The 15,290-nt window shown below is 48.2% G+C and overlaps 1 protein-coding gene across 10 annotated transcripts in view; it reads left to right on the top strand.

The window, feature by feature from the left end:
- The window catches only part of akap6 (A kinase (PRKA) anchor protein 6), a 414,790-nt gene that overhangs the window by 134,545 nt on the left and 264,955 nt on the right, over positions 1-15,290 (top strand). For all 10 annotated transcript variants that reach the window (XR_013500015.1, XR_013500016.1, XM_078233730.1 and 7 more), the window contains exon 6: positions 13,733-13,896. Coding sequence is in view for 8 of the 10 variants with exons in the window: in XM_078233730.1 (XP_078089856.1) it covers positions 13,733-13,896 (164 nt within the window). In the remaining 2 variants the exon portion in view is untranslated. The remainder of the gene's footprint in view (positions 1-13,732; positions 13,897-15,290) is intronic.

Genomic DNA, 15,290 nt, shown 5'->3' on the forward strand with positions numbered 1-15,290 from the left:
TACCTATATCCCTTTGCAGCCTTTCAGCATCCTCTGCACACTTTGCTCTGCCACTCATCTAGTGTCATCTGCAAATTTTGACACACTACACTCGGTCCCCAACTCCAAATCATCTATGTAAATCGTAAACAATTGCGGTCCCAACACCGATCCCTGAGGCACACCACTAGTCACTGATCGCTAACCAGAAAAACACCCATTTACCCCCACTCTTTGCTTTCTGTTAGTTAACCAATCCTCTATCCATGCCAATACATTACCCGTAACATCGTGGTGTACCTTTATCTTATGCAGCAGTCTTTGGTGCGGCACCTTGTCAAATGCCTTCTGAAAATCCAGATGCACCACATCCACAGGATCCCCTGTAATGTAATGTTCTCAAAGAATTCCATCAAACTAGTCAAACATGACCTGCCCTTCATGAACCCATGCTGCGTCTTACCAATGAGACAATTTATATCCAGATGGGGCAGCACGGTAGCACAGTGGTTAGCACTGCTGCTTCACAGCTCCAGGGACCTGGTTTTGATTCCCGGCTTGGGTCGCTGTCTGTGTGGAGTTTGCACATTCTCCTCGTGTCTGCGTGGGTTTCCTCCGGGTGCTCCGGTTTCCTCCCACAGTCCAAAGATGTGCGGGTTAGGTTGATTGGCCATGCTAAAATTGCCCCTTAGTGTCCTGAGATGCGTAGGTTAGAGGGATTAGCTGGTAAATGTGTAGGGATATGGGAGTAGGGCCTGGGTGGGTTTGTGGTCGGTGCAGACTCGATGGGCCAATTGGCCTGTTTCTGCACTGTCGGGTTTCTATGATTCTGTGTCTCGCTCTTTCTTCCTTGATGGTAGATTCAAGCATTTCCCTACTACAGAAGTTAAGCTAACCAGTCTATAGTTACCCACCTTTTGTCTACCTTTTTTAAACAGTGGCGTCACATTTGCTGTTTTCCAATCTGCGGGAACCACCCCAGAGTCCAGCGAATTTTGGTAAATTACCACCAGTGCATTTTCTATTTTCTCCGCCATCTCTTTTAGTACCCTGGGATGCATTCCACCAAGGCCAGGAGACTTGTTTACCTTTAGCCCCGTTAGCTTGCCAAACACTACCTCTTTTATGATAATGATAGTTTTTGGTCCTCATCTGCCATAGCCTTCCTGTCATCAATTTTTGGCATTTCAGCCCATTTGATTCACTCCACAGTTAATGGCTGAAGACACTCGATACTGTGCTGTAAAGGTTATGAGCCTTGTCACCATTCCAGCAATAGTACTGAAGATCTGTGCTCCAAAACTAACCGCACCCTTAGCCAAACTGTACCAGTGCAACTACAACACTAGCAACTACCCAGCATTTTGGAAACCTGCCTAGGTCCACAAAGAGCAGGACAAACCCAATCTGACCAATTACTGCCTCATTAGTCTGCTCTCGATCATCAGCAAAATGACGGAAAGTGTCATCAACAGTGCTATCAAGTGGCATTTACTCAGCAATAACTGCAAACTGTCACAGTTTGTATTCTGCTGCGGCCAATTAAATCCTGACCTCATTACAACCTTAGTCCAAATATGGGCAAAAGAGCTGAATTCTAGAATTTTCTCTGAGGTGAGAGTTACTGCCCTTGATGTCTAGGCAGCATTTGACCATGGTAGTGTAATAGGGCGATGCATTGCTTCAATCACAAAGGTGATCTATTTAACAATACAAAGTAAAACTTACACCTTCACTCTTTGACTCCCGGACTCACAATGAGGGTCCACTTATTCCCCCCAGACTCACACTCTTTCCCACTATTGGCCAAGGTTCGTGCATTTCCGTGCAATAGGCCTATTATTCCTTAAAGGGTCCAGGCTACCGCATCCCTCCCTCCTTCAAGTCCCTCAATACATATATATATAAAACAGAATAAAAGCAGGTAACTATTCACAAGGGCAGAACAACAAGGGTTGGGGGGGGGGGGGCAGGGAGGATGACATGGAACAATCTTTTATAAACTCAGTCTATCAGACAGCTTCTGGGGTCTGGTGGAATGCGTCAGTTGTCTGACAGGTTCTACCATTGTGGTAGTGGTGTCCTTAACTCTCGAGCTCACGCCAAGGATCCGCTCGCTCCCTTGGACCCACGTTCTTTCACATCATTGGCTGAGATTCACGTGCTTCCATGCACTAGCCCCAGATGCAAACAATCACTCCTTAAAGGGCCATTCTACCACTTGTGGCATTGAAGAGCCTTAGCAAAACTGGAGGCAGTGGAAATCAGGAGGAAACCCTCTGCTGGTTGGAATAATACCTAGCACAAAGGAAAATGGTTGTGATTGTTGGAGGTCAATGATGCACTATCAATCAAGCAAAGACTAGTTTGTATGCAAGAACAAATAGGCTTTTATTCGCAAAAGACTTGGAGCACACCCATGCTGATGAACTGGTCCGGCGACTGAGGCAGGGGGCTTGGGAGCAGCCACCTTTATACCTGGATCAGGGGGGCAGGAGTCTCAGGCAGGGCTGGCAGGGACATGCCCAGGCATGTCACACACACACACACACACAGGCAATAAGCTTAACAGTGGTTTACCACATTCACCCCCTGCTTTTAAAAAAAGAGTCCGGCGGGGGTGAGGTGGGTGGAACAATATTTACAAAATTACAAATTTACAAATTTAGTCTCTCTGGGGGCTTGATTTGCCGCTGCGACCGCCGTAGTGCCGGTTGTGGTGTCGGTTCCGGTGGCCGCGGTGTGGGTTCAGGCGCCAGGCCGTAATCGCTCGAGTCGTCTGTAGTCCCTTCCGATTGTCAGGTGCGTGGTGGCGGCTCCTGGGGCTCAGGCGTGCTGTATACAGGGGTTGGGGGTGTGGGGTTGTGGGTTGTCGTGGTCCCTGGGGCACCTGCGGGCGCCAGGTCTCGAATGGAGACCGTGTCCTCCCGCCTGTTGGGGTATGCCACATAGGCGTATTGGGGGTTGGCGAGGAGGACCCCCTTTCGACCAGGGGGTCCGGCTTATGGGTCCTCATGTGCTTCTGGAGCAGGACAGGGCCTGGGGACTTCAGCCACGATGGTAGTGAGGTCCCTGTGGAGGACTTCCTGGGGAAAACAAACATCCTTTCGTGAGGGGTAGCATTGGTAGCTGTGCAAAGGAGTGATCTAATCGAGTGTAGTGCATCAGGGAGGACCTCTTGCCAGCGGGTGACTGGAAGACCTTTAGACCTCAGAGCTAGTAAAACGGCCTTCCAGACTGTCGCGTTCTCCCTCTCGACCTGTCCGTTCCCCCTGGGGTTGTAGCTGGTGGTCCTACTCGAGGCTATGCCTTTGGAGAGCAGGTACTGTCGCAGCTCATCACTCATAAAGGAGGATCCCCGGTCGCTCTGGATATAGCTAGGGAAACCGAACAGGGTGAAGAGGCTGTGCAGGGCCCTGACGACCGTGGCCGAGGTCATATCCGGGCAGGGAATAGCGAAGGGGAAACGTGAATATTCATCAATGACGTTGAGGAAGTATATGTTGCGGTCTGAAGAGGGGAGGGGGCCTTTGAAGTCGACGCTTAGGCGTTCGAAAGGGCGGGTGGCCTTTATAAGGTGTGCTCTGTCTGGCCGATAGAAGTGCGGCTTGCACTCTGCGCAGACTTGGCAGTGTCTGGTTATAGACCTGACTTCCTCAATGGAGTAGGGCAGGTTACGGGCTTTAATGAAGTGAAAAAACCTGGTGACCCCCGGGTGGCAGAGGTAGTTGTGGAGAGTCTGTAATTGGTCTATTTGTGCGCTGGCACATATTCCCCGGGACAGGGCGTTTGGGGGCTCATTGCGCTTCCCGGGCCGGTATAAGATGTCGTAATTGTAGGTGGAAAGCTCGATTCTCCACCTCAATATTTTATCATTTTTGATTTTACCCCGCTGCGTGTTGTTAAACATGAATGCAACTGACCGTTGGTCCATGAGTAGGGTGAATCGTTTACCAGCTAAGTAGTGGCGCCAGTGCCGTACAGCTTCCACTATGGCTTGGGCCTCCTTCTCGACAGAGGAGTGTCGAATTTCAGGGCCTTGGAGGGTTCGTGAGAAGGCGGCCACGGGTCTGCCCGCCTGGTTAAGGGTGGCGGCTAGGGCGAAGTCAGACGCATCGCTCTCCACCTGGAACGGGATGGATTCGTCTACAGCGTGCATCGTGGCCTTTGCGATGTCTGCTTTGATGCGGTCGAAGGCCAGGCGGGCCTCTGCCATCAGGGGAAAAGAGGTGGATTTGATGAGCGGACGGGCTTTATCCACATAATTGAGGACCTACTGGGTGTAATACGAGAAGAAGCCCAGGCATCTCCTCAGTGCTTTGAGGCTGGTGGGGAGGGGAAGTTCCAGGAGGGGACGCATGCGGTCGGGATTTGTGTTTTCCACAACACAACCAAGGATGGCGAGGCGGCGTTGCAGAATACGCACTTCTCCTTATTATAGGTCAGATTTAGGAGTGTGGCGGTGTGGAGGAATTTGTGGAGGTTGGCGTCGTGGTCCTGCTGATCATGGCCGCAGATGGTGACGTTATCCAGGTACGGGAAGGTGGCCCGCAGCCCATTCTGGTCTACCATTCGGTCCATCTCACACTGGAAAACCGAGACCCCGTTGGTGATGCCAAAGGGGACCCTAAGGAAGTGATAGAGGTGGCTATCCGCCTCAAAGGCAGTATATTGGCGGTCTTCCGGGCGGATAGGGAGCTGGTGGTATGCCGATTTTAAGTCGATGGTGGAGAACACACGATATTGCGCAATCTGATTAACCATGTCAGAGATGCGGGGAAGGGGGTACGCGTCCAGCTGCGTGTATCGGTTAATGGTCTGACTGTAGCCAATGACCATGCGATGTTTCTCCCCAGTCTTAACAACTACTACTTGGGCTCTCCAGGGGCTGGTACTGGCCTCAATGATCCCCTCCCCTAGGAGCTGTTGTACTTCAGACCTGATAAAAGCCCTGTCTCCAGCACTGAACCGTCTGCTCTTGGTGGCGATGGGCTTGCAGTCGGGGGTGAGATTTTCAAACAATGAGGGAGGGGCGACTTTAAGGGTCGAGAGGCTGCAGGTGGTGCGCGGTGGGCGATCTAAGAACTGGTGATTGCAAACAGAGAGCGGGGGAAAAGGCCCATTATACTCCATGGTGACACTCTTCAGGTGACACAGGAAATCTAGCCCCAGGAGTACGGCAGCGCAGAGTTGTGGCAGCACGAGGAACCTGAAGTTTTTGTACACTGTGCCCCGTACAGTCAGGGTTGCCATGCAGTACCCGAGGACATCCACCGAATGGGACTTTGAAGCCATGGAGATCGTTTGCTTCACTAGCAATACTGAAAGGGCGTAGCGACTGACTGTGTTAGGGTGAATAAAGCTCTCCGAAATCCCACAGTCAAATAAACAGTTTGTAGTGCGACCGTTTACCTCGATGTCCATCATGGACCTGGCGAGTTGGTGAGGCCTGGATTGGTCCAGCATAACCGAAGCCACCGTTGGATTTTGCGACGCGACTGACGGCCTCCAAGATGGCGGCCCGCACGGCTCACACGCGGCTACCGGCGCCCAAGATGGCGGCCCCCGCGGGTCGCACGTGGCGCTACTGGGCTTGGAGGTCGACTTCGCCCTGCATACCTTCGTGTAATGGCCCTTCTTTCCACACCCGGAGCAGATCGCATCCTTCGCCGGGCAACGTTGTCAGGGGTGCTTCCCCAGGCCGCAGAAGTAGCACTTCGGGCCTCCGGAGACTGCTGCAGTGGTCGGGTCATTGGTGGGACGTGGCGTGGCAGAGGCCTGCAGCCCTCCCGAGTACAGAGGTGGCGGCGACTGCGGCGTCCACGATGCGCCCCCGTGGTCGGGGGTGTAGGCCTCGCGATTACAGAAGGCCACCTCTAACGAGTCGGCAAGCGCTACAGTCTTTTGTAGATCCAGCCCACCCTGTTCCAGCAGTCGTTGTCGGATATAGTTTGACCTGATACCCGTGACATAGGCATCTCTGATTAAGTCCTCAGTGTTTTGGGCGGCTGTTATGGCCCTGCAGTTGCAGGCCCTGCCAAGTGCTCGCAACGCACGCAGGAATTGGTCGCCCGATTCTCCTGGCTGTTGTCTGCGAGTAGCCAGAAGATGTCTGGCGTAGATTACATCAGTCTGTTTGTTGTACTGGCCTTTTAAAAGTTCGATCGCATCCTCGTAAGTTTCAGCGTTTCTAATCATGGAGAATACTTGATCGCTTACCCGGGTGTGGAGCACGTATAGCTTGTCGGTTTCGGTCCGGACGACAGAGGCGGAGGTGGTGAGGAAAGTTTCGAAACATCGCAGCCAGTGGTCGAAGCTGTTCGAGGCTCCTACGGCTTCAGGATCCAATTCTAATCTATCAGGTTTTAGTATCTGCTCCATCCCAAAACTTTTTGTGGAATAAAATTGATGCACTATCAATCAAGCAAAGACTAGTTTGTATGCAAGAACAAATAGGCTTTTATTCGCAAAAGATTTGGAGCACACCCATGCTGATGAACTGGTCCGGCGACTGAGGCAGGGGGGTTGGGAGCAGTCACCCTTATACCTGGACCAGGGGGGGAGGAGTCTCAGGCAGGGCCGGCAGGGGCATGCCCAGGCATGTCACACACACACACAGGCAATAAGCTTAACAGTGGTTTACCACAGTCAATCATCTCAGTACCCGGACACCATTGCAGGAGTTCCTTCTGGTAGTGTCCTCGGCCCAACTATCTTCAGCTGCTGGGCCTCCCTTCCTGACCACACTGTGAATGGACCTACACAACAAGGACTGCAGTGGTTCAAAAAGGCAGCTCATCACCAGCTTCTCAAGGGCAAATAGGGATAGCCAGTGAAGCCCACACCCTTGAATGAATAATAAAAAGTACACACCTTTGGCACCAGTTCTATATTCTAGAGGCCGTAAATGTACATGCAGAGCAGAAAGATCATGATGTCAGTCAGTGTGCACTGCAGATTTGATGTTTTTTTGGAGTGAGGTGTACCAGCTAATGCCCGTTCTTGAACCTGAACATGCACAGAGCAGCAGGAAGAACCTGCCCTTCACGCTATTTAAAAGGATTGTCATTCAGTTGCAGAGTTGTTGCTGATTGATTTCTTCAAGCTGTTGCCTCAACTCAACAAGATTTAGTGCTTTCTATAGCTGTTTTAAGTTGTAAAAATCTACAGGCACGGTGTGGCAGAGGCTGAGTTTTTGTTGACTTCGAGGCTTCTGCATACAGTAGCTCTCTAGATGGAAGCATTCTCCTCCGTATTTAAGCCCTACTGCATGTGGCCTGACTTGGTAAAAAGTAGCAAATTGTTTTTTGCCTGCTGGTAGCTATTGCATTTTGTAGCACCTACTTTCGCACCACGGCCCCTGTATCTTGAATGAATCTTTTTGGTAATGAAGACAGTTTGGGTCAACTGGGGAATTTGGAAATGGCAGCTCTCACTCTGCTGCTGGAGTCTCAGCCCCATTCCTGACAGATCCATGTTTTGCTTCAAGCAAGAAATGTAGTCCACATGAAACATCACATTGTGGAGAACAGCATGATAAGGACGGCTGGCTCTTCTAAAGTGCACTCACCACTTCATAAATATATACCATATAATAAATGTTACAATAATACAACTTTTTTTTAAGAGGGGCTCAGTGAAATATGGTCTTAGAATACAGCATGAAGGAGGATAAACAGTGGCCTCGAAGAGCAGGACAAGCTGCTGAAAGAAGGATGTGGAAGAAGAGGAAAGGCCTCTCAACAGGAGGCCATATCCACTCGAGGGTTCTTAGGGAGCAATTCTCCGACCTGGACCTCAGCAAGGAACAATGTGTGAGCTATCTGCACTTCAATGTGTACATTCTCACTGAAATCTGCCACCTGCGGCTGCCCCTGAGCTGGGCAAAGACCACGTTGCCAGGATTTTTTAAAAATATGTTTAGACTGAAGATGGACATATCTGCAATATCTCACAGTTTGCCATCAACTGATGTTTTCATAGAATAGAATCCCTCCAGTGCAGAAGGAGGCCATTCGGCCGATTGAGCCTGCACCGACAACAATTCCTCCCAAGCTCTATCCCTGTAATCCCACACATTGACCCTGGTAATCCCCCTGACACTAATAGTCAATTTAGCATGACCAATCAACCCGAGCCCGCACACCTTTGGAGCGTGGGAGGAAACTGGAGCAACTGGAGGAAACCCACGCAAGATACGGGGAGAACGTGCAAACTCCACACAGACAGTGGAATTGAACCTGGGTCCCTGGCGCGAACCACTGTGCCGCCAAATTATTCTGGTATTTTCCAGCCTTCCCCAATGATACTGGATCCTGTTGTTTGAGGGAGGTCCCTGAGATTTCTATTCAGAGAGATCCAGGGACAAGCAAATGGAATGAACATGCACGAGAATTGCAAACTCCCACATCCTGAAGGATGCCATTGACTACATACATATCCTCTTGTGGGTGCTACATATAAACTCTGCCCTGCTGGAAATGTAAGGGAATCCATAATGTCCTGTTGATGTATGACCATGAGCTGTGAATGATGCATGTCAGTGCCTGGGATCCTCACAACAGTCATGATGCTTTCCACGATGGCGAATTCTCATTAAAAAATTCTAAGCGCCGAATTTGAGTGAAAACTGGAGTAATTCACATTGATTGTTTCAGTGGGGGTTCAGAGAAGAATCTCAAACACACTGTGCACTGCAGAGGCCGCCAGCATGAATATAATTAAATTTCAGGGGGTGGGGCCTATTCCCACTGGAGAGGCTGAAATCAGCGCGCTGAGCAGGCCACTGCGCATGTGCCAATCTGGCAGTGCACTGATGGCCATCCTGGTGACCCCTGCAAACGCTGGCTCCCCTCCCCCCCCATGACCCAATCGCTGGCCCCCCCCGACCATTCCCGCCCCAGCCCTGACTGCCCCCCTCTCTTCCTGGCCCGCCCTGATCTCCAGTTTCCCCCCTCCACACTGATTCCCACCATGATAGTTACCCTCCACCCCAGCAGTTCCAACCTCACCCCCTGCGGTGCCGACACTACCCCCCGCCCCCAGCTGACCCCCACACCTCTCTTCCCCAGCCCGCCCCAAGCACTGGCTTCTCTCCCCCCATCGATCCTGACTGCAGAGTGCCAGGGGAACGCTCCACCCCCATCGATCGCCCCCTAGACTCTGCTGACTAAACCCCACCCCCATATGCCCCACCCTCTTGGCACTGCTCCATGCCCAGTGGACAGTGCCAAAGTGCCCCCAGGCATTGGTATTTTGCCCCTTGGGCAGTGCCGGGGGCACAGATTGGCACTGTCAGGGTACCAATGCCTCCACCCTCCCCGCCACCCGACTCTCTGGAGGCCCTGATTGCCTCCGCTGGAGTGAATCACTCTGGCGGGGAGAGAGGGGAGAGGGAGATGCTAGCGGGCCTGGAGACTTCAGTTCCGGGCCTGCTAATCACATTCAATTGAGTTTAAAATGACCATGTTAATGGTCTTTGTGCCTCCCTGCTGATTTCCGGAGTGGAACAGACACCACCGGAAATCCGGCACTGGGAGACACTAGCAGGACACGAACGCGCGTGTGAACCCCGAGAATTGGCCAACGTGACAATCTTCCAGCCCACTGTGCTGAACAATAAGTGCAGTAGGATGGGAGAACTAAAAACTATAGTTAAAAATACCAGTAACGAACTCTCAAACAAGCTAAAACATTGATGCAACCAAAGGCTCCATAACTGGGCACCGATGGATCATCTTGGGATGGGGGTCTAAAATATCAGCCAGAAAAGATGTAGTGTGCTGTATTTTGTATTGAACAATCATCACAATAATGGCTGCACCAGATGCCCTACTTGAATCATCGATAGTCACAGGTGAGGTGCCTGAAGATTGGAGAGTGGCAAATGTTGTGCCTTTGTTTAAAAAGGGCTGCAGGCAAAAGCCTGGGAACTACAGGCCAGTGAGCCTCACATCTGTGGTGGGTAAATTGTTGGAAGGTATTTTGAGAAACAGGATCTGCATTTAGAGATGCAAGGACTGATTAGGGACAAGTCAGCATGGCTTTGTGAGTGGAAAATCATGTCTCACAAATTTGATTGAGTTTTTTGAAGGGGTAACCAAGAAGGTAGATGAGGGCAGTGCAGTTGATGTTGTCTACATGGACTTTAGCAAGGCCTTTGACAAGGTACCGCATGGTAGGTTGTTGCATAAAGTTAAATCTCACGGGATCCAGGGTGAGGTATCTAAATGGATACAAAATTGGCTTCTTGACAGAAGCCAAAAGGTGGTTGTAGACAGTTGTTTTTCAAACTGGAGGCCTGTGACCAGCGGTGTGCCTCAGGGATCAGTGCTGGGCCCACGGTTATTTGTCATTTATATTAATGATTTGGATGAGAATATAGGGGGCATGGTTAGTAAGTTTGCAGATGACACCAAGATTGGTGGCACAGTGGACAGTGAAGAAAGTTATCTCCAATTGCAACGGGATCTTGATCAATTGGGCCAGTGGGCTGACGAATGGCAGATGGAGTTTAATTTAGACAAATGCGAGGTGATGCATTTTGGTAAATTGAACCAGGGCAGGACTTACTCAGTTAATGGTAGGGTTGGGGAGAGTTACAGAACAAAGAGATCTAGGGGTACACGTTCATAGCTCCTTGAAAGTGGAGTCACAGGTGGACAGAGTGGTGAAGAAGGCATTCGGCATGCTTGGTTTCATCGGTCAGAACATTGAATACAGGAGTTGGGATGTCTTGTTGAAGTTGTACAAGACATTGGTAAGGCCACACTTGGAATACTGTGTGCAGTTCTGGTCACCCTATTATAGAAAATATATTATTAAACTAGAAAGAGTGCAGAAAAGATTTACTAGGATGCTACTGGGACTTGATAGATTGAGTTATAAGGAGAGGCTCAATAGACTGGGACATTTTTCTCTGGAGCGTAGGAGGCTGAGGGGTGACCTTAAAGAGGTCTATAAAATAATGAGGGGCATAGACAAGGTAGATAGTCAATATCTTTTACCAAAGGTAGAGGAGTCTAAAACTAGAGGACATAGATTTAAGGTGAGAGGGGAGAGATACAAAAGCTTCCAGAGAGGCAATTTTTTCACACAGAGGGTGGTGAGTATCTGGAACAAGAGGTAGTAGTAGAGACAGGTACAATTTTATCTTTTAAAAAGCATTTAGATAGTTACATGGGTACGATGGGTATAGAGGGATATGGGCCAAATGTGGGCAATTGGGATTAGCTTACGGGTTTTTTAAAAAAAAAGGGGTGGCATGGACAAGTTGGGCCGAGAGGCCTGTTTCCATGCTGTAAACCTCTATGACTCTATAACTGTGGAGTATTCTGTGATTTATAGATGCATTCTTCTGCCTGGAGGGAGGCGTGTAATGTTGAATGGCATACATAGGAAAAACAAATACGATTAAACAGAACATTGCATCATAATAAGTTAATGTTGATGTATTTTCAAGTGAAACATTTTTAAAGCAAACTGTATTGGAGGAGCTGTGACAACTGGTGCAAAAAGCAAAGTTACTCAAGTAACCTTAGTATGTAAAGTGCCTTATTTTGCACAGTTTAAGCACCACGAGAATGGTTGCACCTTACATCCCTTTAGAACATTCTATGATTTAGATGGATGTCAAATGAGTGTAAATGAATGTCACTGAACACAAATGATGTCAATTTTGTCTGCTGGGGGAGAACGAGATTCTGCAGATCCACAATGAGAAACAGGAGGTTTAGACTGAGCATGGCAATTATTTGACTCACCCCACTGAAGTTCTGCAGAATTCAGTAATTTGGGATATTGTCTCTTGATGATGCAAAGCTAGCTTAAGTTTACTTTGGGGGGATAATTGCCACATGATGTGAAGTTAGATCTCAAGGCCCATTATTGGAATAAGAGCTACTTTGGAATAATCATGGAAATCAGTAGGAACAGCAGTCATAGAGATATTGTCATAACATTTTGTTTAAATGAACATGGTATTTCTTTCGATACCAATCAAGTAAACAAACTCAAATTAACTTAGGGACAAAGTAAAAGGGGCAGCTCCCCAAAAGGAAGGGGGGAACAGCCCGAACCAAAAACAAAGTCGAAAGGAAACTTAAAACGTCAAACCAAAAGGTGATTATCGGGGTCGATAATACACCCCAGCCCCTGCGGCGCCCAGCGGTCGCGGAAGGCGTCAACCGCGCCCGTGGACACCGCATGCTCCCTCTCCAGAGACACCTGGCCGCGAATGTAGCCGCGGTAGAGGGGCAGACAATCGGGATGGATGGCCCCGTCGATCGCCCGCTGCCTGGACCTATTGATGGCGCGTCTCGCCAGGAGCAGGTTCACGAGGAGGTCGGCATCCCGACCCGCCCCTCTCCGCACCAGGTGTTAAATGAACATGGTACTTCTTGTTAATTTTATCTTCAGGCCATTTAACATGAATAAAAGTTTCATGACACATGTTTCAAATATGTCTATGTCTCTCATTGTGGCATTAAGCTTCCAATACTTTGCCTAATTGGCGTTGGGGCTAATTGTTGCATCCACACTCATTGACCTAAATGAGATCAGCATTAAAAAAGTGCTCATATTCACCCTGCCAATTGAATCTAAACATTGCTGCAACACAAGACCAAAAGAAGAGGAATGTTTTTGCTAATAATTAAATTGATTGGTAATTTTAATTAAAAAGTACACAAAAAATTACATATCAGCACAGTCTGACATAGTCTACAATTAAATATAGTGTAAGAATTATTATAGCTGCTTGAACCTGCCTGAGAGCAAGCTGAAAGGATCAGGTGCAATGTTAGTTTTACACCCTGCTGGACTTTATTTTCTTTTGAAGTCAATAGAGAGTGAGAATAATAGTCAGTGAGAGTAAATCCCACTGTTCCACTTGATCCCTTGGGCTCTCTGCTGGTGAGTTTGGTTAAAATTAACTCATTCTGTCCCATCCTGCAGAAACTTTGCTACTTCACTTGTTAATCAAGGTTGTATTAGAGGTTATATAAAATTCAATTTCAAATGTGAAACGATATTTTAAAATATGTCCATGTACTCACCTACTGTTCTTCTATTGTTATATTGAGATAAAACATGATTGCAGATGCAGCTCAATTGCAGTCAGTCCCTGCTGAGAACCAATTTGAGTCCAGCCCAGAGCTGAAGATGAAAGTGTTTTCTCCCAGCATCCGAGATGATTGTGAAGGCTGTAAATTAATGTATTTCTTTTAGACACAATCTTCTAAGTCAGCACAATCCATGTCAATCCTAAACATTGTACCTAATCTGATAGTAGTGTGACACTAAAGACCCAATTCAAAGAGATTGAAATGCTGTATTGATTAGTACAGCAGGGAACTGTTCAGGAGTTAGGGTTGAGGCAAATCACTGAAGCGATGTCAGTGCAACATTGAACTAATTGGTGTTATTCCTCACCTGGAACCATCACTGTTGGACACAAGGACATTTTTTGTATTTTCCAACGTTGTGCTTCCACACTTCATGTGTAGTGTTTCAAGCTTCATTTGTAAATGGGAGTTGATGGTGGTATTTGTTAACGCTGTGTTAATTCATTTTAGAAGTAGGTTTGGAACTACTTTTTCCCATTAGTTGTTTCAGTCAGGCTTTGGAGAGTGGACATTAGACTTGATTGAATATTTACAGGGAAATACAAGCTGCGAGATATTGAGCCTGCTGTAACATTTGTTAATTGAATGTTATTAGTTTTGTGCTGATTTCTATTTGTTTTGCTTTGAAGGATTGAAAGACATGCTGCAGATTATTGCAAGTCAATGGCAGGAACTGCAGAGACAAATCAAGCGACAGCACAACTGGATTCTTCGAGCCTTGGACATAATCAAAGCTGAGATTTTGGCAACTGATCTGACTGCAGATGGTTTGGAAGGTTCTAGAAGCCCCAAAGTAAGTCAGTTGTATTGTTTGACAATTGCATAAAATATTTTCAGGAGTACTTCAATTGTACAATTTATTATGTTTAAGCCACCAGGTATGGGAAAAGGTCTTTCTGAAATAGAAGCAATGTTACAAGGCTATTTCCTTGTGTATATACACAAACACATCTGGCAAAGGAAGTATAATGTGGGCAAATGTGAGATTGTCCATTTTGGCAGGATAAATGCTTTTTAATTCATCTAAATGGTGAGAGGTTGCAGAGGAATCTGGGTGACCTCGTACATGAATCACAAAGTGTTAGTATACAGGTAAAGCAAGTCATTAGGAAAGCTAATAGAATGTTATAATTTGTGAGGAAAATTGATTACGAAGGTAGGAAGGTTATGTTTCAGTTATATAAGGCATCGGTGAGCCCATGGACGTGATTCACCCAAATCAGCTCTAAGTGCCAACGCCAGAAGGGGAGTATCTGTCAGGTGAAATTCACCCACCTGAAAGATGCAAACGAAGGCATCGGGTGCCCCGGTCTCTGCAATTGCAGTTAGGTCCCCGCCCCCTGACAAGAGGAATATCACCAATCCCTCAGCCAAGAGAGGTATCCTTCCCTCACCACTAAAATAACAGGCCATCCCATCCCTCCTCCCCTCAAGCAGGTATTGAGGTGATTCAACATGACCAAAGGACTGGAGTTAAATTGAATGGAAACAAAAGGTTTGAGAGGATTTGAAGGTATTTCAAAGGCTCTTGGATTTCTACAAAGGCTCAGAGACTTGAAATAACTGCCATATTAAAACTGTGAGGCTGAGTGAACAGATGGGCTTTTGGTGAATGGAGTGCTGAGGTGATTTAGAAGCCTTCCAGCTGTCCCAGGGACATGGAGATTAACGTGACCAGGGAACTTGAATCATTTTTGAGGACAGAGACAGTAATGAGTATTTTACCCCAGGATGGTGTCTGGATTCACTTTATCCATGAGAACCCCACTCCAGGGGGAGAGTGCTGAGATCAACCCCTTGTCTCCGGCCTGAGCTCACTCAATCTCCAGGGTCTCTGGGGGACCCTCCTTCTGCAGCCCGGCACTAGCAGAGGAACACCCGGTGAAGCCCCACTGGGGAGGTGGGCAAATAGTGAGTGGCCGCTGAGTGGTCTGTCCAGCCATCTAATGATATGTCAATTAGGGAATTTACATAGTTGTCAGCTTCCCTCCTGCACTGGGGCCGGCAGGGCAGGCTGAGTGAATTCCAAATGCTTTCATGCCGGGTAGAAAGAAAGAAAGAAAGAAACCCTACAGTGCAGAAGGAGGCCATTCGGCCCATCGAGTCTGCACCGACCACAATCCCACCCAGGCCCTACCCCCACATATTTACCCGCTAATCCCTCTAACCTACACATTTTAGGATTCT

Source organism: Mustelus asterias, chromosome 18 (genome assembly GCF_964213995.1).
Source record: "Mustelus asterias chromosome 18, sMusAst1.hap1.1, whole genome shotgun sequence".
NCBI lineage: Eukaryota > Metazoa > Chordata > Chondrichthyes > Carcharhiniformes > Triakidae > Mustelus > Mustelus asterias.